Here is a 26,753-nt window from a genome sequence, read left to right on the forward strand (position 1 = left end):
CACATGAAACCTATTGAACAGGAACACAAAATGCAATAGTGTTTTAAAACAACAAATGCCAAAGGACATTGCTATTTTGTATATACACACTGTCTTTAGCTTCTAAAGACTGATGCAAAAGGTTCAATATCTAACTCTTTCTGCAGATAATGCCATTGAGGCTTGCATATTGTGCTGGAGCTATTTATTGCCAATTAAATGCTATATATTCTAAAGTAAGACATAAAAGACAAATAATGAAAAACACACTCCTACATTATACACATATTTTGTTTTAAGTTGTTTAACTAAAAGGAATTATCTGTGCAAAATAAAAATAACAATTGTTTAGAACATTGTTGGTGTACTTTTCAACTCTCTTTTTAAAAGTCTTCCTTAAGGAAACCATTATATTTTGATGTTGCCATAGTTCTTTAGCATTCAAATCACAAAATATTGCTACTTAGATATCAGTCTTAAATAGGTTTAATAAGTATCAGCCATAAACAGCCATTCTTTGTTTATAACAAGAATAAAGAGAAAAAATATCAACACGTGCATATGTATCAATATGTAATAGTTTTCATTACATATATTCAGCGGTGGGATTCAGCCAATTGGCACTGGTTCGATATTTAATTTTTTGTTGAGTTCGGTGAACCGGTTACGATAAATCTGCACAAGGCTCCCCTGCTGCCTCCCACCAGCCCTCCGTCACCGCCACCACACTTTCTTACATGCACTTTCTTGCTGCCCTGCATCGGCCAGCCCTTCTCCATTCTGGAAATGGCAGCCCCATTTTCTGATGCTTTCCTTCTGGCAGAAGGGAGGAAAGTAAGGACACTTCGTATGGAAGGACACTAAGCTCCGGGAAAACTACTCCAGCTGGAGCTGGGCTAGGAAGGTCAGGGTCCCCTTCCCCGATGAGATTCTGCAAAGCCCTTGAGGAGCGGATCCGTTTCCCGCAGGGTTGACCTCGGCTCTGCTTCAGACGGCAAGCAAAAAAGCTTTGCTCTTTTTTCCCAGGAGGCCTTTGAAATTGTCCCCCCACCCTTCGTTCTTCCGCCTTAAAATCCAGAACTGACATGTTTTCTTCTTGATCAGCTGATTAAGAAGCTAGCTGAGTGTCTACTCTGGATTTTAAGGCAGAAAAGCGAAGGGGTGAGTGGGGGGAGCAATTTTAAAGGGCCTGGAGAAAAAGAGCAAAGCTCTTGTCTGCTGTCTGAAGCGTGTGCAAGCAGGTGTGTCATGGCGGTGATGGAGGGATACCATGGCTAGTGGAGGGAGGCGACAGGGGAGGCTTGTGCCCCCTGGTCATGGCGCAAGCCATGGGAGAGTTGGCAGAGGAGGAGGAGGAGGTGGCTGCTGCCAGGCAGGTGATCTGCAGGGCAAAACAGGGGCAGCGGAGACCGAAGCCCCTCCAGCAATAGATGTGGCTGTTACTCAGCGGCGGCAGAGCCTTTCACCTTCACTCCCTCCTGGCTACAAAATGGTGGACGAGAATTGGGTAAGGTACATCCTCCATAGCATGGCAGTCCAGCTTGGGAGGGGAGTGAGAGGGAAGAGGCAGGCAGGTAGCCAGGTCATTGAAGGAGGGGGGAGGTTGCCAAGCAGGGCCCGTGGGGCAGCTCCACCCCCACCTCTGTCCTAAATTTTTACGCATATGCCTATTAAAGGGTTCTGTGATTTCAGAGAAAACTGGTTGTTAAATTATTTGAATTCCACCACTGCATATATTTCAGGTTCTCCTTATGACCACAAGTGAGTCCAAAATTCCATTGCTAATCAACTTTTTACAACTTTTCTTTGTTGTTAAGTGAACCACATAAAAAAGTTAAGTTAGTAAAACTTGAGTGTTAAGTGAATCTAGCTTCCCCATTAAATTTGCTTGTCAGAAGATCACAAGATCATAGGACACTGCAACCATCATAAATATATCCCAGTTGCCAAATGCCTGAATTTTGATCACGTGACCATGGATGGGGTTGCTGGATCAGTCATAAGTGTGAAAAATGGTCATGCCACTTTTTTGAACAGTCACCAAACAAATTGTTGTAAATCAAAAGCAGTCTGTACAGTTCTAATATGAAAATGGTTAGAAATGGCTTCTCACAGAACATGAAATTTACATGTGTGAGATAATTCCTGTACACCCCTTTCCTAGCAACAAATATTTGAGTTTAATATTGAGACTCTACACTTTTCTTCCAAAATAGTAACTGATAAAGGAGTTATTTTTAACAGTTAACAGTAACAGCCCCTGCCAATTTAACCATGACTGACTTATACTAATAAATGGCTTTGATTGATTCTGAATAGAAACATCAACTTTAAAACACATTTTTAAAATATTTTATACTTGTCTAAAAGTATATTTACATTATATTTTCATTACATTATATAAATATATGTTGATAGTGATGATGATGATGACGACAACAATAACCCCCAGTGAGGTACTACCTTGACGTGGTTGTGGGGCTTGTGTACTCTGAGGAAGATGAGCGCTATGCCAGAGGATCAACCATACTGACAGGTCTCATCAGAGAAATCAGACAAAGAGTGTCTCTCCCATCAAAAATATGGTGAAACGTAAATTTCAGAATGCCATACTGGCTGGGATGTCACCTGGGTTAACAAGGTCTGCGCTAGATGTTGGACTTCCTGGATATCTGGTGAAAAATGGGTTACAGGACTCAGGACTGTTGGCTGAGCAACCAGGGCCAGCAGCTGCAGAACTACTGGAAGAAAAGGTGTTTACCCATCGCAAATACACAGTAATTGAAAACAAAGAAATAATGATCTGTTATTACAGATCAAGTACAACAAAGAAGAGGATATCTAAAATGAATGCACCAGTTCTGGAAAGAACAACACCCAGAATCAGAAATAACAGAACAGAGACTAGCAGATCAATGCCAATTTATAATATGAAATAAAGTATTCACAGAAACAGAATTGGACAAACTGCAAAGGTTCACCCCGGGCAAAGAAATCAAAGCATTGCCAGAAGTAATTCAGAATGCAGAGGCAAGTCAGGGAGAGTTGGCAGTGAAGGAATCCAGCAGAGATATACAACTGTTCTCATTTGGAAACCAGGCACCTCTTCCTCAGGAAGAACAAAGCCCTCTAACTAAAGAAATAAAAGAATTGAAACAAAGAATAACTAAGCATCTAGAACAGCACCAAAACAACATAATAAGGCTGCCTGCATTGAAGCTTGTTCCAAAGAAAGAGCTAGCACAAGCATTAAAAGATGCAAATACTGCAATATCAAGTATAAGCACTAATTCACTGCAAGAAACGAACCAACTAATGTACAGCACAGCTGCAGTTATAACTCAATACCTGGGAAGCAAAATCAACAAAGAAGAAAAACAAACAAACGGTGCACCACAAAAATGAAGGTTAGACTAGAAAATAAGATCAGCAAGTTAAGATCACATGCAAGAAAGCTAGAACAGATGAAAGAAAAGAAGCTGAAAAACAAGAAGACCAAAGAATACCTAATCAAGAAATATCACTTAGAAACAAGGAAGATCAAGGAAGCACTGGAAATAATAACACAGCAAATAACAGCTATAGCCAAGTAAATCAGTAGATACGAAGTTTGAATTGCAAATTATAGGCAGAACCTCCAATTTCAATCCAATCAGAAATGTTTCTACCAATCCATCAAGGGAGAAACTGCAATGAATCAGCCAGTACCTGACAAGGAAGAAACAGTGCAGTTCTGGAAGCAGATATGAGATAACCCAAAGAAACACAACAAGGATGCGGCTTGGTTAAAAGAGGTGGATGCAAATAAAAATGGTAGAAAAAAGAGCAAGGAAGATCAAAAATTGGTCAGCACCAGGTGAAGATGAACTGCATGGGTTTTGGTTGAAACATCTAACTGTTATATACCCACTCATTGCCAAGTAGTTCAATAATATACTACAAGGAGGAGAAATTTAACAGTGGCTAACAACTGGGAAAACCTACCTAATAATGAAAAATCCAGCAAAAGGGGCAACACCAGGCAACTACAGGCCAATTACCTGCATACCAACAACTTTCAAATTGCTAACTGGTGTGGTAGCTGATGCAGTACAACAGCATCTAGTTGAAAACAATCTCTTTCCACCCGAGCAGAAAGGAAACCGCCCCAATAGCAGAGGAACAAAAGATCAACTCCTAATAGACAAAATGATCTTGGAAAACTGCAAGAAAAGGAAGACCAACATGAATGTAGCAGGGATTGACTACAAAAAGGCATTTGACTCTCTGCCACATGACTGGATAATCAAGTGCCTAGGAATAACAGGAGTCAGTAGAAACATCAGAAAATTTGTGCAAAGATCAATGGCACAACAAAGACATGGTTGCAGGTCAATGGTGAAAGACTGGGAGACGTTAATATCAAGAGAGGAATATTTCAAGGAGATTCATTATCACCACTACTATTTGTTACTGCACTGTTTCCTCTGTCAACAATACTGAATAACTCAGGTCATGGGTATCAAACATCAAAAACATCTGCCAGACTATCCCACCTCCTTTAAATGGATGATCTGAAGCTGTATGGAAAAACATCATCTGAAATAGAATCGCTGCTGAACACTGTCTGTATATATAGCCAAGATATTGCAATGGAGTTTGGCTTGGACAAATGTGCCACACTTTACTCTCAGACAAGGAAAAATAGTGAAAACTGAAGGAATCAAGATGCCCCACGAAAATAACATTAAGAGTCTGGATGAGGAAGATTACTACAAATACTTGGGTATCCTTCAAGCTGACAACATCAAGCACACTGAAGTCAAGAAAAAGATTAGAGGTGAATACATCAAGAGAGTGAAGAAGATTTTAAAGTCCAAACTCAATGGAGGAAATACTGTGAAGGCAATCAACACCTGGGCAATTCCAGTCATTAGATACACAGCTGGAATAGAGGACTGGACTCAAGCAGAACTAAAAGCAATGGATAGGAAGACCAGAAAAATAATGACAATGAATCATGCCCTTCACCCACGCAGTGACATTGACAGACTCTATCTACCAAGGCAAAAAGTTGGACGTGGAATGCTGCAAGTACATCAGATAGTTGAAGAAGAAAAAATGGCTTTGTAAGCATACTACACTGATATAATTATCTTGTTCATGCTAATATTTGATTTTATATGCTATAATATATATTAGAAAGACTACAGTATATGATATTTACTTTGATAAACTTGTTATTGCATATCTAAGCAATTATATTTAAAATTTCTTTGGTTTGCAATAACACATCAGGAACAACTGAGGAGATTCTTGCTTTTTACACTATTTATAGTAAGATATTGGTTCTGAACCAAACAGCAGTCTCTCAATTCAATTCAGTTCAATTCATTCAAAGGAAAATTAAGCTATATTAATTTACTTGGCTTCTAATCAATGGGAACAAAATACTTTCAAGGCTTAGAGATAAATACCGTGTGAGCAAAATACTATTAAAATGATAGAGTCAGGGTAGAATAATTTTATATAATTGTGGCCTTGATTGATTTTTTAATGGAGCATCTACTTATTCTCTGACCCTGTGGATTTTTGTTGCATTTTTGCAACATACAGTAAATTCATTACACCCAATCTGCTTCCCCAGTGTATTTCATTGTTAAAGGTATAGCAATCTAAAGAGCAAGTAAAGAGATTAAATGACCTATGGCATTAAAAACAAGGAGAAACCAAAACACCCTAGAATGTTTGTAAATCCATAAGTTAAGTTATTGTCTGCTGGAAGTTATTGTCCCCTTCATGGATTAATGCCTTGTCATGGCGAAGGGGCTTGCATAATTCAATGAAGCTATGAGCTATGCCGTGCAGGGCCACCCAAGATGGAAAGGTCATAGCAGACAAAACGTGATCCACTGGAGAAGGAAATGGCAAACCACTCCAGTATCTTTGCCATGAAAACGCTATCGACAGTACCAAAAGGCAAAACGATATGACGCTGGAAGATGAGCACCTCAGGTCGGAAGGTGTCCAATATGCTACTGGGGAAGAGCAGAGGGCTAGTACTAGTAGCGCCAGAAAGAATGAAGCAACTGGGCCAAAGCCGAAAGGACGCTCAGCTGTGGATGTGTCTGGTGGTGAAAGGAAAGTCCGATGCTGTAAAGATTTTTTCTCCATAGGAACCTGGAATGTAAGATCCATGAATCAAGGAAAGCTGGACATGGTCAAACAAGAGATGAAAAGACTGAACATCGACATCTTAGGTATCAGTGAACTAAAATGGACAGGAATGGATGAAATTCACCGGTTCTATGAAGCCCTACAGCACCTTATAGAACTAACACCAAAAAATGATGTCCTTATCATCATGGGGGATTGGAATGCTAAAGTAGGAAGCCAAAAGATAACTGGAATAACAGGCAAGTTTGGCCTTGGAATAAAAAATGAAGCAGGGCACAGGCTGATAGAATTTTGTCAAGAGAATACGATGGTCATAGCAAACACTCTTTTCCAACAACCCAAGAGACGGCTCTACACATGGACATCACCAGACGGTCAACACAGAAATCAGATTGACTATGTGCTCTGCAGCCAAACATGGAGAAGCTCTATACAGTCAGTAAAAACAAGACCAGGAGCTGACTGTGGCTCAGACCATGAGCTTCTCATTGCAAAGTTTAGGCTTAAACTGAAGAAAGTAGGGAAAAGCACTAGGCCACTCAGGTATGAATTAAATCCTATCCCTGTTGAATATACAGTAGAGGTGACAAATAGATTTAAGGAATTAGATCTGATAGACAGAGTGCCTGAAGAACTATGGACAGAGGTTCGCAACATTGTACAACAGGTAGCAACCAAAACCATCCCAAAGAAAAAGAAATGCAAGAAAGCAAAATGGCTGTCTGAGGAAGCTTTGCAAATAGCTGAGGAAAGGAAGGAAGCGAAAGGCAAGGGAGAAAAAGAAAGATACGCCAAATTGAATGCAGAATTCCAGAGAATAGCTAGAAGAGATAAGAATGCCTTCTTAAATGAACAGTGCAAAGAAATAGAAGAAAACAATAGAATAAGGAGGACCAGAGATCTTTTCAAGAAAATTGGAGAGATGAAGGGAACGTTTCATGCAAAAATGGGCATGATAAAGGACCAAAATGGCAGGGACCTAACAGAGGCAGAAGAGATTAAGAAGAGGTGGCAAAATTACACTGAAGAACTATACAAGAATGAGCTTAACGTCCCTGATAATCACAATGAGATGGTCACTGACCTCGAGCCAGACATCCTAGAACAGGGGTGTCAAACTCAATTTCATTGAGGGACGCATCAGCATTGTGGTTGTCCTCAGGGGGCTGGATGGGTGTGGCCTGGGTGGGCGTGGCCTACTGGGTGGGGGTGGCTAAAGTACATATGGCCTACTGGGTGGGTGTGGCCAGCTCTACATCGTTCGCATCAAGGGTGCCTATGGGAGCCTGGGCAGGAGTGGGACAGATCTGAGGGTCTCTGGCAGAAGGAGGGGCTCTGGGCCAGGGCCAAGGCAGTGGGGGCCGTTTCCTCACTGTTTCCACGATGGCTTTGTGGGCTGCATGAAACCACTTAATGGGCCGGATCTGGCCCCCGGGCCTTGTGTTTGACATGTCTGTCCTAGAATGTGAAGTGAAGTGGGCTTTAGAAAAGCTGAGCAACAAAAAAGCTAGTGGAGGTGACATTATTCCAGCTGAGCTATTCAAAATCTTAAAAGACGATGCAGTAAAAGTGCTACACTCAATTTGCCAGCAAATTTGGAAAACTCAACAGTGGCCACAGGATTGGAAAAGATCAGTTTACATTCCAATTCCAAAGAAAGGCAGTGCCAAAGAATGTTCAAACTATCCCACCATTGCACTCATTTCTCATGCTAGTAAAGTTATGCTTAAAATCCTACAAGCTAGACTCCAGCAGTATGTGGATCGAGAACTACCAAAAGTACAGGAAGGATTTCGAATAGGCACAGGAACTAGAGATCAAATTGCCAACATACACTGGATTATGGGGAAAGCTAGAGAGTTCCAGAAAAACATCTACTTCTGCTTCATTCACTATGCTAAAGCCTTTGATTGTGTGGATCATAACAAACTGTGGCAGGTTCTTAAAGAGATGGGCATACAAGACCATCTTATTTGTCTCTTGAGAAACCTATATGTGGACCAAGAAGCAACAGTGAGAACTGGACATGGAAGCACTGATTGGTTCAAAATTGGGAAAGGAGTCCGGCAAGGCTGTATACTGTCACCCTGCCTATTTAACTTATATGCAGAGCACATCATGAGAAAGGCAGGGCTAGATGAATCAAAAGTTGGAATTAAGATTGCCAGAAAAAATATCAACAACCTAAGATATGCAGATGATACCACTCTAATGGCAGAAAGTGAAGAAGAACTAAAGAGCCTCTTGTTGTGGGTGAAGAAGGAGAGTACAAAACTTGGGTTGAAACTTAACATTAAGAAAACCAAGATCATGGCATCCGGCCCTCTCAATTCCTGGCAAATAAGATGGGGAAGAAATGGAGGTAGTGACAGATTTTATTTTCCTGGGCTCCAAGATCACTGCAGATGGGGACTGTAGCCAAGAAATTAAAAGACGCTTGCTCCTCGAGAGGAAAGCCATGACAAATCTAGACAGCACACTAAAAAGCAGAGACATCACCCTGTCAACAAAAGTGTGTATAGTCAAGGCTTTCCAGTTTTATTTATTTATTTATTTATTTATTTATTTATTTATTTTATTCGATTTATATACCACCCTTTTCCCAAAGGACTCAGGGTGGTTTACAGGGCAAATTAAAAAAAGATACAATATATAGATTACGATACAATTAAATTAATAGCTCCAACACTTTAAAATTGAATTTAAAACCTTAAAAACCCATCAGTCCAGGCCGGCCAGCTCAAATAGCCAGGTTTTTAGGTCCCGGCAGTTCCACCGGCAGCTGATTCCATAGGGCAGGCGCGTCCACTGAGAATGCTCTCCCCCTGGGAATCACCCGCCAGAACTCCTTGACCGGCGGGACCCTGAGGAGGCCTTCCCTGTGGGAGCGCACAGGACTACGGGAAGTTGCAATGTATGGCAGTGAAAGTTGACCATAAGAAAGGCCGAGCGCCAAAGAATTGAGGCCTTTGAGCTATGGTGCTGGAGAAGACTCCTGCAAGTCCCTTGGACTGCAAGGTGATCAAACTGGTCAGTCCTAGAGGAGATCAACCCTGACTGCTCTTTAGAAGGCCAGATCCTGAAGCTAAAACTCAAATACTTTGGCCACCTAATGAGAAGGAAGGGCTCACTGGAGAAGAGCCTAATGCTGGGAAAGATTGAGGGCAAGAGAAGAAGGGGACGACAGAGAATGAGGTGGCTGGATGGAGTCACTGAAGCAGTAGGTTTGAGCTTAAATGGACTCCAGAAGATGGTAGAGGACAGGAAGGCCTGGAGGAATGTTGTCCATAGGGTCGCGATGGGTCGGACACGACTTTGCAGCTAACAACAACAACTGCTGGAAAACTAAGCAAAAAAGTTACATATAGCTGGATGAACAATAATCTGACAAAATTAAAATAAAAAATCTGAAGGAAAGTATTGCAGCAAAAAACATTTGTTATTTATAGCATTTTATAACACATGGACAACAGGGGAAAAAAATCTCCAGTGACAATATCTCCAGTGATTAGTTTTAAAATCCAAATTATGTCAGGGTATAAAAATCAGTTTGCAACAAATGAAGATATGCAAAGATATTTGAGCAAAAAAGATTCAAACTGTATTTCAATTTTATAAAAATATTTATATTTTCATAACTGTCTACACAATTAGCTGTGGTACAGACATAGTTTCACTTGCCTTCATAAATAAATAAATAAAGAAATAAATGCCTTGCCATTCTCTGAAAAATCATATAATTTGTTATATCTAATATAAATTCTGCTTCCTCCTATTAAATTATGACATCTACCATGTATCTAAGTCATTTGACTCAAAATGAGTTCCAGTTCCATTAAAATGCTGTAGCTAAAAATACCATATATAAAAATTCACTAAGTTTTAAGTAAAAGATCAAAGTCTACCTCTCCTGTTCTTGTTTCATACGTATTCTCTCTTCTTCTGAAGTAACAGCTCCTTGCATTTTTATTTTCTCAATCTTGTCATCTTTTCGATGTTTGCCAAACCTGTTAATAACAAAATAAAAGTTCTAATTTGTCAAAATGATAGATAATTGTGTAAGATTTTCATTCTTGACATAGAAAATTATCTCCTTGGTATAAGATGGCACCCACCTAATTGGATTTAAAGTATTATGTTGCTTGCCAAACAAATATCAGTTTCAATTCTTGAAAATACATCCCGTGAAAGTTGTTTTATTAAATGTGCAACCAGGTATTTTGTTACTACACTTATTTACATATAAAATGCAAAAGGCTGTTATCATTAATCAAAATACCTAGATGTAAAATCTCTCTCTTTGAACATCTAAGGAATAAACTATTCTTATATGGTGTATGTATGAAATACTGATACTTTATTCAGCTCTGATCAGCATTAAATTTGATTCACCAAAATTAGTCCTAAAAGTGCATAGTGCCATCTATTTCAAAATATAACATGGCCTCATCCACTATAAGTTGCTATTGAAAGATGATTTGAGACTACTGTTAACTTTTGAAGAAAGTAAGGATATTGGCATTATAAATATATTTTAAAAAATAGAATACGATCTACATCTCATGAGTTTCACTTAAAGATGAATTTTGGCCAAATTAATAAAGCATGGCATCTTGTTTGTACAACCCAATTCCTTCCCCCACCCAAAACCTGGAACTGTTTACCATGAACAATAGCAGATTGGAAATCTTCCTGTCTCCTTCAATAAAAAAAAAGATAAGCCACTTCATGATTTATGGCATATTCACAATACCCAATTTCCGAAAAACAATATAATTGTTTTATTCTAAGCCAACTAGAAACATGTATAAGTGTGATGGGAGGTTATATAACTCATATAAACAAACAAAGTGAGCAATACAAGCAACCTAGATTTAGTTTCTATTTAGCACAAAGCCAGTTAGTTGGATGACCTTGGGCCAGCCTCTCTCATCCCTAGGAAGCAGGCAAATTGCTTCCAAAATCTTGCTAAGAAAGCTGCAGGGACTTGTTCAGGCAGTTGCCAGGCATCAATATATATTTGAAGGCATTAAAAAAAGAAGATAATGCAGCTTATAATTACTGTATAATTGAAACAAAAGCACTTTATTTTAGGAATTTGTTTTTATGACAGATTGAGATAAAAGTTGCAAATTAAAATATTCTGCATTCCCCAAAGTGTGATAAAATGATGAGAGATTTGTCCCAAAGATGCTTTTTTCACAAGGCAACTGGACTTTCTTGTTTCTTCTTTGAATACAGTCTGCAATACTGCATTCTAACCACTACACCACCACGGCTCCTCATGTTAAAAATGAGATGACTACTGTATGACAAATCATGCACAAATATAATTAAAATAAATACTACAGGACAAAGAATCAATGAATGATTAATGGAAATATTTGCAAAAGACATTTCAGTAATTTTTCTTCTGGAAAGTGAAAATGTGACACTTAGGCTTGATTTAGAGTTTCCTGCCCAGTCGTCACACTTACATACCTACACTGAGAAGGGTTTAATGGTTAAGCATAAGTTGCAGATGGCTGCAGATGGGCCGATACCCTCATCTCCCAAATTTCAACTATGCATTTTGCGGAGGTGTATGCGCAGGTTGGTTGATCCAATTTCCTTTTCTGTGTTATGCTGTTTGAGAGCCCCCTAGTCAGAATAAGCATTTGCAGACATATAAAGGCAACAGCTATGCAACCGTCACAGAATGACAGATACCTACATCCCTTATGTGCAGTGACGGAGAAGTCTAATTCAGTCTAATTTATCAAACATGTACCATTTCCTTTTGATAAGTAATGTTGCTTCATTTTTAAACATTACAGTCCACCTCTAGAGGCTGCTGTCAAAACACTGAACTCCTATTATAACTTTTTTGCTCTATCCTGTTTCCATGAAATTAAGGTCTACCCTGAAAATAAGCCCTAGCTTGATTTTTGGAAGTGGGCCTAATATAAGCCTTACCCCCCAAAATACGTCCTAGTTTTGGGACAAGGCACACACATAAAAACCAAGCTAGGGCATGGGTGGGGGTAGAATTGCCCCACATGCCCTGCATTCATTTACCAGGCCTCCCATGAATCTACACCTGAATCTCCTTGCTGGCCCACTTCTTCTGTGTTGTATCCTGGCTAGCATTTCACAGTCAGAGGCCTTTCCGGAAGGCCTCTGCAGCCAAGAACCGAGCTATGGATTCAATCCATAGCTTGGTTCTCAGCTGCAGAATGAAACTGTTCCTTTGGCTGCAGAAGAAGTGGGCCAGCTGGGTGGGGCTGTCAGTACCGCTGCCACAAGGTGAGTGGAAAAGACACCCCCCGAAAATAAGACCTGGTGCCTCTTTTGGAGACAAAAAAAAAATAAGACCAGGGAAACACAATATAATCAAACCGGATGGCAGTTTACATTATAAGCTATAGGAGCCTGGCTAGGCAGTGGTTAGAATGCAGTATTTCAGGCAAACTCTGCCTACTGCCAGGAGTTCAGTCTTGACTGGTTCAGGGTTGACTAAAGCTTCCATCCTTCTAAGTTCCATAAAATGAGGACCCAGATTATTGGGGGCAATATACTGGCATTTGTAAACTACTCAGAGAGTGTTATAAAGTCTAAGTACCATTGCTGTTGCTATAGGTATTTAACACTTTGCAGGTATAAGTAAAATAATAACCACATGTAATCATAGAAGAAAGGTATTGAAAAGGCAAAAAATGAAAAAGAATGCTAATGATAATATTCAGAAAGTTTTAAAATGTTTTTGAATTTAAATTCTGTAAAATGCTACAGGCACTTGTGATATACAAGTATGTATATTGGCAAAATGAATAGAAGCCCTTAGTATAGTAGCATTTGCTAATCATATTCTTAAATATAGCAAATATTTGTTATTTCCAAAATGCTTAACTAATATATTTAACAGTATACTGACTAGTAACTGCAGAAAATGGAGTAACTGATTCTAACAAAACTTTCTTACTGTTTATAATTGATTGTATTTTAAAAGTTCATTGCTTTAGCATTTTAGATGGCAATTTTGCAATCTACTAAGGAATATGATATTAATGAATACCAAATTACCATAGTCATCATCATCATCACCACCACCATTCTCCACTGTAATTTATTTTTCTAATTTCAGTAATTGTGGGATAGTGGACTAAGAAAGTGTTTGATAGTTTTCTTCTTTGCAACTTAAGGATTATAGAATTGTTCCAAAATCATCTAATAGAGAATTCTTGATATAAGTATCCGATGATACTTGGGACCAATTGTGTCAACCATGTCAGTTTCCTGTTAGAGCAGGGGTCGGCAACCTGAAAAAGCAAAAGAGCCACTGGGAACCGGAACAGCTGGGAACCGATTCCATCACACATAAAAAAAGTGGCCGCCACGCGTGTGCATTCACGCGCGCGCATGCACATAAAACAAAATGTTTTGCACATGCGCAAAGCGTTTTTTGCGCATGTGCACGCGTGCATACACACGCGCGGTTCCACTTTTTTTATGTGGATGCACCTTCACGCCAGCGGCGACGGATCTCCGTGGCGACGAGCGCTGGGTTGCAGCGCTGCCTTCAGCCCAGGCATCGCCGGAGCCACCCCCGGGACCTCCAAACTGCCGCCTGACCTCCGCCCGAACACCAGCAGGTCTCGACACGGGTATTCGGGTGGAGGTGCACGCGCAGCTCTGTCCGAACAGCGGTTTGGAGACCTGCTGGTGCCGGTGGACGCACATGCACGCCAGCGGCAACGGGTCTCCGTGGTGACGGGCGCTGGGTTGCGGCGCCTCCTTCAGCCCGGGCGTCGCCGGAGCCACCCCTGGGACCTCCAAACTGCCACCGGACCTCCGCCCGAACCCGAGCAGGTCTCGACACGGGTGTTCGGGTGGAGCTGCGCAGCACCTCTCCATTGGAGAGGTGTGCGCGCAGCTCCGCCCAAACAGCGGTTTGGAGACCTGCTGGTGCCGGTTTAGAAAGGTGTTGCGGGCTGTGGCAGCTTTCTAAACCGGCACCAGCAGGTCTCCAAACCGCACCTCCGCCCGAACACCAGCAGGTCTCCAAACGGGTGTTCGGGCAGAGGTGCGAGAGAGGTGCGCGTGCAGCTCTCTAAACCTTTGGAGTGGTGCGCGCGCACCTCCTCCCGTTCGGAGTGGTGCGCACGCACCTCCTCCCATTCGCATGCGGCTCCGGAGCCGCGGGTTGCCGACGCGTGTGTTAGAGTGATAAGAAAAATCTCTGCAGGGAATTTGGATTAATTAATCTTTGGAGAAAGCCATCTTAGTTGGTTGCCTACATCAGTAGAGATTCTGAACTGAAGTAAACCAAAAGCCGTCTTTAAGTCCCTATTAGTACTATGTATCTGAGACATCTCCTTATTCTGGTATGGGTTCACATGTACGGATACTTGATGCACAATAATTGGATCCTCTGTCCTTCATCTCAGCTATTGGAGTTTTCTGAGACCTCAGATTTACCTAGAAAAGTACTGTTTATTTTTTTTTAATAGTGGGTAAGGAGAACTAAGATAACTTTGAGAAACACACTCAGTCCTAGAAAATAATTGCTATCACAGTGGGAACTAAATTCTAACTAGTGGCCTAACAAAAAGCTTAATTATGTTAAGGAATTAAGGAGACAATATTCATACCAGTTTGCAAGAGTGGAGAAACAGGTGTGTTTATTTTCTTAATTATATCTTTAAAAATACTTCCATGTTCTCTTTTGATATTTACTTGAGCATCTGGTTCTTCTTTTGGATCTAGTTTAATGTAATAATAATTATATCAAGAATTCTCTATTAGATGGTTTTGAAACAATTCTATAATCCTTAAGTTGCAAAGAAGAAAACTATTGAACACTTGGGAAACACTGCAATAAGCCTTTGTCTGAGGACAAGCGCTGGCTCTTCGGCTTTGAAATGGAGATGAGCACCGGCCCCTAGAGTCGGAAACGACTAGCACGCATGTGCGGGGGAACCTTTACCTTTTATCATTTATCACTACTGATTTTAAAAATCTGGAGGTATTGAAATCAGTATAAAAGCAGCTAAAATAATGTTGATAGAAATCTGTCAAACATAGGCCACAATTGTTTTTTTTTCCTTTTCTTTTGGAACTGTTGCAAATAATTTTAAAGAGAATCACCCTGGGGGGGTGGGGAAACGTGGGTGGTCAAAGGCTTATTGCAGTGGTTCCCAACCTTTTCTATACTCTGCACCCCATAGAACGCTTCTGATATATTCTCACACCCCTTACAAAAGTTCAAAATAATGGCAATGAATAATCATATACACCATAATTTTGAAAACCCAAGTTTTCGCATCCCCTGGCTTATTGTATTTTGGGAACCCCTGGCTTATTGTATTTTGATTCATGAGAAAAAAATATTGGTCACTCAGCAGCTAAATGTTCATGTCACTTTATTTTCAAATGATAAATGTCTTTTTATATGAGCTGACTTGATTGTCATAAATGAAAAAGAATCACAGAATTACAGATTTGAAAAAGATATTGGCGATCTTCTAGTCCAACTCCTTGCTCAAACAAGAGAGCCTATGCCATTCTAAACAAATGGCTGTCCAGTCTCTTAAAACTTCTAGTCATGAAGCATCCACAATTTCTGGAAGCAAACCATTCCAGTGGTTAACTGTTCTATTAACTGGTGGTCAATAATATTAAGTACCTGGGAGTGAAGATAACTATCAATCTGATTTGGTCTCTTCATACATTATTTATTTATTTATTTATTTATTTGTTTTTATAAACCGCCCTTCTCCTGAGGGACTCAGGGCGGTGTACAGAGTAAGGTAGGTAAACATAATGAAACAATACTGAAAAACAATAGTCAAAACAAACTGGGACCCCAATTAGAGCTATCAGGCCAGGCCGGACTGCTGGAATAGGTAAGTTTTTAAGTCGCGCCGGAAGGTGCGGAGGTCGAGGGCCATCCAGATTTCAGTTGGTATCTTTAGTGAAACATGCAAACCAGTGTTCACATTTCTTGCATTGAATGAGAGCACATCTTTCTCATTCTATCCTGGCTACTTTTTACAGAATCATGATTGAGAGCAATCTGTATCACTGTTTGGTGGTAGCAGAGCCTCAGATAGAAAGTCCATACAGAACAGCTGTATGGTAAGGACAGCTGAGATGATTATAGAAAGCTCACTTCCCTTTATTCAGGATACTGTTTACAAGCACTATATACTTAGAGCTCGAAGCATTGTTAGGGACCCCACACACCCACTTCATGGTCTGTTTCTGTTCCATCCTTCCAGGAGGAGGTTTCTAAGTATTTATAGCAGAACTACTAGATTTTGTAACAGCTTTGTTCCTTATGCCATCCATCTTGTAAATTCAGATACTTTTTTGCCATGTATATGGTTACATTCAAACTAGACTGTGATGTTTCTCTGTGTTGTATATGTGTGTGGGGGGGAGGTATATGCATAATGGTATGTTTTTGAGAGCTGAATGCAACAAAATTTCATTTTAATGTATGCTGATTAATGTACATTTAAAGTGACAATAAAGCTATTCTATCCTATCTTATCCTATCCTATCTAGTCTAGTCTAGTCTTCTCCCAGACACAAAATTTCTCCTTAGTTCTAGATTGCTTTTCTCCTTGATTAGTTTGCATCCATTACTGTTGTCTTGCCCTCAGGTGCTTTGGGAAATAGGTTGATCTCCTCTTCTCTGTGATAGCACCTCAAATATTGGAAGACTGCTATCGTGCCATCCCTAGTCCTTCTCTTTTTAAAAATACAATTTTTATTAGTTTTTCAATTTACAACCTATATATTTAGAAAGCATCATGGTACCTGGGTAGTCATCAATTGAATAACAGAGTTTTCAATACATAGTTCGGGTTACATTATCATAGCATCCTTCTCTATTTCCCTCAACATTCAATACAACGTATTTAAAATAACAGATTTATAATAATAGCATGGTCAATTAGAAAAGATTTTGTCAGTCCAATTTCAATGAAGTATATCTATATCTTGTTATTAGATTTTATCTAATTTTGATGTTAATTGTAGTGTCCAACTTTAGCCTTTGACATCCCAAATAGTATTCAGAACCCAAAATTCCCTTATTTTATTACACCAAAGATTGTATCATATAACATACACCCAATAGTTAAATAGCCAACTTCTACCTAATAAACATTGTTTGTTTCATATCCTGATACGTCACAAGTTACCAATCAGAGACCCTATATTCATCAATCTACTTCTACTTATACATAACCAAAATTTTAACATCAAAGATAGGATCCATAAGCCAATTTTCCATTATGTCAATATATAAATTTATAATATTTGGAATAAGCCTAATAAGCACTTAAACACATTTTAATTCTATCTCACGAATATTTTCTATTTCTGATCCTAATAAGTCACTAATTACTAACAAAATGACCTATAATAGTTCTCTAGGAATTCATTTTTAAAATCTAACTCTATGTTTCTTTTTTTGCCAGTTGGGTTTCCATACCAAGGGCTTTAAATTGCCAAGTAGGTCTTCCTTTGCACCAGAGGAGGCCATCCAACCATCAGTGATGTACAAAGGTTGAACCATTTATAGTCATTATATTGTTGCCATGTTAATTATTTTTATTTTATTTATTTGCTTTATTTGCTCTTTATTTGCTCTCAAATCTCTGTCTGCAGTTCAGTCTGGATTATTCTTCCATATGGGTTGATCTGTTTTAAGGAGAAAATCTTATCCAGTATTATAGTTAATAGTTGACTGTCCAGGCTTTCCACAGGTTGTCTTATTTGGTCTTCAGCGTCCCCTGTGTCGGCATCACATCTTGCCTGTAGTGTACTTCTGAAGTTATAGGCTCTTTAGAAAGGGTCAAAAGTTAAGTATTAATTTTCCCCTAGTTTGTTGTTGATCTTTAGGATTTATTTTTTATTTATTTATTTATTTATTTATTTATTTATTTATTTATTTATTTATTTATTTATTTTATTTTATTTTATTGCATTTATATACCGCCCTTTCCCTGAGGACTCAGGGCGGTTTACAGGGAGTTAAAAATCAACCATACAAAAGTTAAAACCCAATTTAAAAAATATTAAATCAACCCTGTACTATTAAAAACCCCAATTAAAATGAGTGTCTCCTCAGCCTGGGCCCGAGAGCTCAAAGAGCCAGGTCTTCAGGCCCCGGCGAAATGATCGGAGGTCAGGAGCAGTCCTCAGCTCCACCGGCAGCTGGTTCCAGAGGGCAGGCGCCCCCACTGAGAAGGCCCTATCCTTGGGTGTCACCCGCCGGCAATCTCTTACCGGCGGGACCCTGAGCAGACCCTCCCTGTGGGAGCGCACTGGGCGAAGGGCGTTTGATGCCGGCAGCAGGTGTTCCCTCAAATAGCCCGGACCCAGGCCATGTAGGGCTTTATAGGTGATAACCAGCACCTTGAATTTCACCCGGAGGGCAACCGGAAGCCAATGCAGCTCGCAGAGTAGAGGTGTTACATGGGAGTATCAGGAGACCCCCATTACAACTCGCGCGGCCGCATTCTGCATCAGGATTGTCTGTCATAGTAGTAGTTCCTTGTACTTTAATAATTGTAGGTTCTTTGAGTAAAGTCAGGTTTTGGATAATAGTTTTTTCAGTACTTTGTTGTTGTTTATATTCCTCTGCCTCAATAGTAGCATCTTCCAAGTTTGTTATTTCTGAAGTGTAAATTCTTTAGTTGCAGTCTGGGTTTCAGTTTGTAAATTAAAGTTGGCATGTAAATTATTTAATCTGGAGATAGCGATCTCAGTGACTCTATAGATTGTTTCAAATATACAATTATAGTCAAGCGAGGTTTGTGGCTGATCGTTCCCCATTTTGTAGTTAATTATAAATAGTCCTTAGTGGAGGCTATTTTTAAAACAAAAATTAGTAAGTATCCACCTCCACAATTCTAAGCCAAATTCATCCCCAGCTGTTTCAGGTTTTTATCTTAATACCAAGGTTGGTCCAAAATGTAAGCAAGTTTGTTTGCCAATGGTATTCACTTGCTGTAAGAGATTTTTCTTTTTTGTCTCCTTTTTTAGATTGATAGGTAGAATAGTCCATTTCTATTAATATAGGAATTTTGGGCCAAAGGCAGAAAGGCACTAAGTCCAGTTAATCAGTATCATGTAGTTCAAGGCTTTTTCTTTTCTCTCCCAATGTAGACAAAGACTGCTATTAAGGACGGTGGGGAAAAAACCTGTTCCCTCTCTCCTTGCAAGGAGAAACAAATTCAGAAGGTTTTGACAGGAAGAGTAGACAATTAGGAAAAGAAGAAGGCAATTCTCACCCAGTTTTCAAGGGCTTTCAAGTGCTTTGTTGTGATTTTGGCTTCTGCAGGAGACTAAATGATGGGCCATGGGAGGGGCGATCCTTTCTTCTTTGGTTTGGAGAGTAGCTCCAAGCCGATGGGAGGGCCACCACCCTTCTACTGCCAACTGGAGAGACCTCTCCTCTGCTTGTCGCCCCTCCAGGGTGACTTTCAACCCCTTTACAGCCCCCCGATGAAGAAATCCAGGCGATGCAAGGAACAATTCCCTCACGTGTCTGGCCGCGCCGGGATCCAAAACTGGAAGCCAGCCTAGTCCTTCTCTTCATTAAACTAGATCAGGAGTAGGCAACCTCGGCTCTTTTATGGCTCAGGAATTCTGGTAGTTGAAGTCCCCAAGTCATAAAAGAGCCTACCCCTGAACTAGATAATCCCTGTTCTTGCAACAGTTCATTATATGGTTTAGCCTCCATCTCTCTAATCATCTTTGCTGCTCTTCTCTTTCTAGAGTATCAACATCGTTTTTGTATTATGGTAACTAAAACTGAGTTCAGTATTCCAAGAGTGTCTTATCAGCATAGTATAAAGCGATACTATCACTTCATGTGATCTTGATGCTATCCCTCTGTTGAGACAGCTCTTTTTTTTTTTTGCAGCTAAAGCAGTCATACTTATACATATTTAAGTGATTGTCCTCTAGGACTCCTAGATCCCTCTCAGAATTAGTGCTGTTGAGCCAGGTGCTACTTATTCTATACATGTGCATTTGTTGTTGTTTTTTCTTGCCTAAGAGTAAAACATTACTTTTCTCAGAACTGAGCTGCATTTTGTTGGATAAGGCCCAGTGTTCAAGTCTGTCAAGATCTTTCTAGAATCAAGATATATGTGAAGTATTAGTACAACTTTACAAAGCTTAGCAAGACCACACTTGGAATACTGCATCCAGTTTAGGTCACAATATAAAAAACATGTTGAGACTCTGGAAAGAGTGCAGAGAAAAGCAACAAATATGATAAGGTGGCTAGAGGCTAAAACATGCGAGGAATGGTTGCAGGTGTTAGATACATCTAGTCTAAGGACTAGAAGGAGACATGATAGCAATGTTGCAATATTTGAGGGGCTGCCACAAAGATAAGGGGGTCAAACTATTTTCCAAAGCACCTGAAGGAAAGTCAAGAAATCATAAATGGAATCTAATCAAGGAGAGAAACAATCTAAAACTAATTTCCTAATAGTGATAATAATCAACTAATAGATGCCCTACCTTCAGAATTGGTGTTCCAACACTGGAGGTTTTTAAGAAGAGATTGAACAACCATTTGTCTGAAATGATATAGCGTCATCTGTTCAAGCAGAACTTGATAACCTCCAAGGTCCCTTACAACTCTGTTGTTTTGTTATTCTGTTTCTAAAGTGTGTAAAACATCTTCTAAAGTCTAAAGAACTCATTAACCTAACATTAGCTTTCAACACAGTTTAATTTCTATTATCCATGATTGATGACAAAATCTTTGGAAAAAATATGATCTTGCTTTTCCTGGCTTAAAAAGATGGTTTGGGAAGGGGAAGAACAAATCAATAAAAGAATACTTCCTCAGAATAAGGAATGTTCTTGAACATGGTTGCCACTGGAATTCAGGAGGCTTCTAGATTTCTTCAGGCCAATCTAATAATTGTAGAAAACCAAGAGTCTTCTGGCAACATTTTACTTTTTGGCATTTAAGCTTGATTTGATACAAAATTAGATTTAAATCAGGTGAGTAGTTATTTATCTGTTACAGTGTGCTTTTATCTGATTAGTGTTTAATGAATGACATTTCAGTTTTAACCATAGTATTTTATGTCTAGCTGTTTTGAGCATGGTGGAGATTAGATATAAATTTATTAACAATGTGTTCAATGGATCTTCTACACAGGGGTGTCTGGTACATACTAAATATTATAATTCAAAATATTTCCTAGATTACACGATAGCATAATAAAACGTCTTCCCCTTCATTCTTTTCTCCTTGATTTTTGTTAATTTATTTCTTCTTTGCTTGCTTCTAGTCACCATCTTCTACAAATGTGTCTCCCCAAACAATGGACTTGCTAGGGTTTTGTCTCAAATTGGGTGTCGGTTGCTATGGTTACTTGGTAGGGGTTCAAGACCTAAAAAACTGCAGTATACATTTTTCTCACAAAAATGACAGGAGGGGAACACAGGTTTATATTTACTTGTAAATGCATGTGTTTGTGTACCAGATGTGTCATATAATAAGAAAGCAATTATCCTGAGAACTATGTCAGAAGAAACTATTTTTCATCTGAAAATGAAAAATAGCAACAAAAAGCCCAGACCAACCAAATATTTAGTTATATCAGCTTTATCACATATTAAATTTATATGCTACATGATTCCCAAAAATTAAGTCAAACCTGGAAACCTTGTCATTTAATGGACTAGAAATATCGTTCTTAACCAACTAGTGGTCATGTTGGAGAAAATGGAGGGTATAATTCAATACATGAAGGGGCACGTACTTTTATTCATAATTTATAATTATTTTAGTTTGTTCAAAGAGATTATTTTAATTTGCTTGAAGCCATTTGGATAATATTTTCCCTCATTTTCTATAATGGTAGGCATTTTGGGGCACTCCATATATTGCTAAATTTCCAGTATCTCTTCCAATTGGCCATCCTTTGTATTGCTGGTCAGAGTTGAACAACATCGACATCTGGAGGATTCCTATCTCTGCTCTATCTTTTCTAGCTGTGATCATGCTTTTCCTAATTGATATTCCAGAAAGGACATAATAGTTAAATAGGGTATGTTTAAATAAAACTCAAAAAATATAATGCCAAATACCATGATTGATGTCCTACATAAAATCTGGCAATTGTCTAATCTGGCAGACAGAACTTCCACATGGCTGTCAATAATTCAAGAAAGCTATGCATTCCACATATTAATTAGGTGAGCTTTTCCATGTCCATATGTTTTGGACTGCAACTCTCATTGTCTTCAGCTAGCACAGCCAATAATAAGGGATGACTGGAATACATTCCAAAACATTTGGCAGACAGCATGGTGGGGACGTCTGCATAACCCGTAGAAGGAAACAAGAATGCCCTGTTAAAATAGCTAACAATGATCATAAAGTGTTTATGGAGAAGACATTATTGGCAATTACACCAAAACTATTGAAACCTTTATCCTCTAGAGGTCTACCGAACGCCATGCATCATTTGGATAGGGGCTGGCCTTTTGGTACAGGATTTAAATAGATGCAGACAAAAAGGTTACATATGTGACACATTTTTCCATTAGATTTTTAAATGAACAATTTTAAAGATGTCTATATTGAATGTTATCTGCTTTGAACTTTAATCTAAGCCTTTTCTTTTTCCATCTGATCCTGCCAGTAATTGCCTGGACTGGGGCCAAAAACTGAAGCTGAATCCAGGCAAGGGAGAGATTCTGTTAGTGGGTTGTATGTGTCCTTTGTGTGTGTCCTTTTTCTCAGTGTTTGGCAGGCAAGTTAAGACCTACTAAGCTTGAGTTTTCCTCCTAGTTGACAACTAAGAACCAGGGGGGTGTCTAAATCCTAGAGTGCTTAAGAACACACTAGGACTCACCCAAACATTAAGAGAATACAAAACACTTGAGAAGACAGCAGGAGAGGATACAAGTAAGCCTGGATCCAAGTTGTCTGTTCCAAGACACAAAACGAGAGGCAGGAATAGGTAGGGAACAATGTGCTGAATCAAACTTATACTTAAGGCTGCTGTGTTTACCCCTGCACATTTTGAGTGGACATTTTGCCTACGCCTTCTATATGAGCTCTGGGAGACCACATTGCAGTGATTTTTGTGGCTTGATTTATCAATGCCCATGTACTTTTTTAATCTTTGGATGTTAAGAGTGGATGGCCTGATTTTCAGTTTGTTTGGTAGATGATCCTTCCCTATTAAGGATCAGTTTGACCTTTGCCCAGTTGAGAGCTGTGACAGGGAGGTAGCAATTGAATAACCCTTGTTTTTGAAGATGAAATGGGGTAGTCCTGCCAGGCCAACAAGAGATCTGATTGGGAGCTACTTGGTTGAGATGTAATGTTAGTTGGGCTCAAGACTTTCATCTGAGATACCAGTGGAATTAGGTGTATAAACTGAAGCAACCCAAGTCCCAGGGATGTGTTGGGTATTGGGAATGACGGAGTGAGATTCCTCCAACTTGTAGTCACTCAGGATGGGTTGGAGGAGAAAGGGATTTTTTGTGGGTTAAGTGGTCAAAACATCTTGGTAGGGATGGATATGGAGAAATATGGGAGGAGACAGGGTATGGGCTGCTCTTAGGGAATGTGGCCCCAGTATCTTATTCTGGTGTTGCAATCTTTCCTCCTAGGTTCTCCTCTATCCCCTGGGTCAGCAGACCTTCAGAGCATGGGCTTTGGGCAACTGCTGCTTAACATCAGATTATATATCCCTTTTGTGGTGTCTGAATTGAAGGAAGGTATATCTCTGGAAGGATGTGATCAAGAATTCACAATTCACAAAATTCACAATTTTCCATGTATCTGTAATTTTTTCTTCTTTGGATACACTGATTTACTCTGCCTAGAGGCTAAAATGGGCAGGTGGCTATTCAAGGGAAATTTTTCTGAGTGATAGCCCCTAACTTTGCAATAGCCACTATACAGCAGGGGTCCCCAACACCCGGGCCGCGGACCGATATCGTTTTGCAGTCTGTTAAGAACCAGGTCACACAAGCTGCAATTAAGCAAGCAAAGCTTTATATCTGCACTTGTGTAGGATCTAGGTTGCATTTGAAAACATCCCCCCTCCCCCCATGAAAAATTATCTTCTACAAAACTGGTCCCTGGTGCCAGAAAATTTGCAGACCACTGCTATACACTAATGCCTTGCTTCTACTGTATTGTCTCTTTTACTGCCAAGAAATTGCATTTTTAGTCTCCTTTATTTTAACTTTTGATATTAATCACACTGCTGCAATGTGATTAATTAAACAACTTTATCCTTGTTGTCTTCATATATGCTATGTGGTGGCTGACAGTTGATTGCTTCAGTTTATGCTGTCCTCATATTTTATATACATTTTAACTTTTTTTTTTACTTCATGTCTCCCTGCAAAGGAACGCTATAGAGTAACTGATATGTATTTTGAAATATCTATATCTATATCTATCTATCTATATAAACAAGCCTGAAGCATATTTTAAAAGTGAATAGATGCATATATGACAATAGCCATAAGCTTTATGGCTATATAATTGAACTTTGGAATAGACTTATTTTCTTAAAAGTTATTGTTTAACTTACAGATCTCTATGCCTTAGCAACCACACAAATTCATGCCATCAGGCTTGCATTTTGATGTCAGTGAAGTTTACATAAAATACAAAAGAGGAGCAAACTGTAATGGGTTAAACAGAGGGTTGCTGCTTCAATGACTCAATCAAAGATGCAAGATTAGGAAGAGAAAAGCTTCTATTAAGAGATAAGAGTCTTGGTAATCAGCAGTGATGAGAGCAACCACAGAAAAAGAGCACTGAAGTTTAATGAAAATCTTACAAAATCAAACACATTTTTGGGATTGGTTAGGAATAGCTAAATAAGAAATACTGAATGCAACATACAAGCACATTTAGTAGTCTTGGTAGGATCAGATTATCTATCTTGGTTTGAATTCTGAAAGAATCTTAGTTATGGTCTGTTTATCCCAGGAGGCAGGGTGGGGAGGGGGTTGGGAGGGATCAAAGTTTGGTGATCTAAATAATTTAAACTCATTGTAATAGATAATGCAGTCATAATGGGCAACACATCCTTACTTCTCTGTTATGAAATACTTCTCAGAAATATTCTCTTTCCCAATCAGTATTACCTAATCAATTTTTTGATGGTTTGTTAGCTAAGTAAATACTTAAAAACTCCACAAAGACTGAAAGTGAAGGATTTAAGACAGCTATTAAGCCACTAGCAAAAAAATTCATGCAGCATTTAGCTAGCAATATTCAAATGTGCTTTATTGCATATCTTGTCAAATTCTGGGCAGAAATATGGCAGACGAGCATGCCTCCACAAAACAACAGAGACAAAAACAAAATCTGACATCTGGATGATATGCCCAAAATAATGGAGCTTGTATGGATAAGGAGAAGCCACAAGATTGCCCATATGAACCCCAGTGGTGGTGGTGCTCCTGATGCTGGTGGCAGAAAGGAAGCAGCTCTGGAGATCTTGTAGGCAATCTATGAATAGAGGGCAGAGAGCCACAGGAGAAGATAACATGCTAATAGCTTTGCATGAAACCTGTTGAAAAGACATCTGATTGACCCATGTTTTAAAGCATGCTAAAATGGAGCAAATTTAAAATGAAAAGAGATCTTCAGAGCCACAGTGTACCCAATGCCACCTGTGGGAGTGTACCTTGAATCTGGGAAAGATTAAATTAAAAGGAAAGAACCATTTACAAAGACAATCACTTAAATATGGACAATCACTTAAATATGAGCCAGCAGTGTGCTGCAGCTGCCAAAAAAACCAACACAGTGCTAGGCTGCATTAACAGAGGGATAGAATCAAGATTACGTGAAGTACTAATACCATTTTACAATGCCTTGGTAAGGCCACACCTGGAATACTGCATCCAGGTTTGGTCACCACGATGTAAAAAAGATGTCGAGACTCTAGAAAGAGTACAGAGAAGAGCAACAAAGATGATTGGGGGACTGGAGGCTAAAACATATAGGGAACGGTTGCTGGAATTGGGTATGTGTAGTTTAATGAAGAGAAGGGTGAGGGGTGACATGATAGCAGTGTTCCAATATCTCAGGGGCTGCCACAAAGAAGAGGGAGTCAAGCTATTCTCCAAAGCATCTGAAAGCAGGACAAGAAGCAATGGATGGAAACTAGTCAAGGAGAGAAGCAACCTAGAACTAAGGAGAAACTTCCTGACAGTTAGAACAATTAACCAGTGGAACAACCTGCCTCCAGAAGTGGTGAATGCTCCAACACTGGAAGTTTTTAAGAAGAGACGGGACAGCCATTTGTCTGAAATGGTATAGGGTTTCCTGCCTTAGCAGGGGGTTGGACTAGATGACCTCCAAGGTCCCTTCCAACTTCTTCTTCTTCTTCTTCTTCTTCTTCTTCTTCTTCTTCTTCTTCTTCTTCTTCTTCTTCTTCTTCTTCTTCTTATTATTATTATTATTATTATTATTATTATTATTATTATTATTATTATTATTATTATTATTATTATTTTTAAAAAATGCAAAAAAACTTATCAGGATTTTGGAGTAAGAAAGTTAAAAAAATAGAGTGCTTTGACGAATGAACCTTTATTGTCAAAGT

General features: G+C 39.3%; 1 protein-coding gene across 6 annotated transcripts in view; it reads right to left on the reverse strand.

Moving 5' to 3' along the window:
• PARD3 (par-3 family cell polarity regulator) overlaps nucleotides 1–26,753 on the reverse strand; it is a 671,095-nt gene that overhangs the window by 131,300 nt on the left and 513,042 nt on the right. For all 6 annotated transcript variants that reach the window (XM_083376219.1, XM_083376217.1, XM_083376216.1 and 3 more), the window contains one exon: nucleotides 10,041–10,142. In XM_083376219.1, coding sequence (XP_083232345.1) covers nucleotides 10,041–10,142 — 102 coding nt within the window. The remainder of the gene's footprint in view (nucleotides 1–10,040; nucleotides 10,143–26,753) is intronic.

This window comes from Vipera ursinii, assembly GCF_947247035.1.
Source record: "Vipera ursinii genome assembly, chromosome: Z".
NCBI lineage: Eukaryota > Metazoa > Chordata > Lepidosauria > Squamata > Viperidae > Vipera > Vipera ursinii.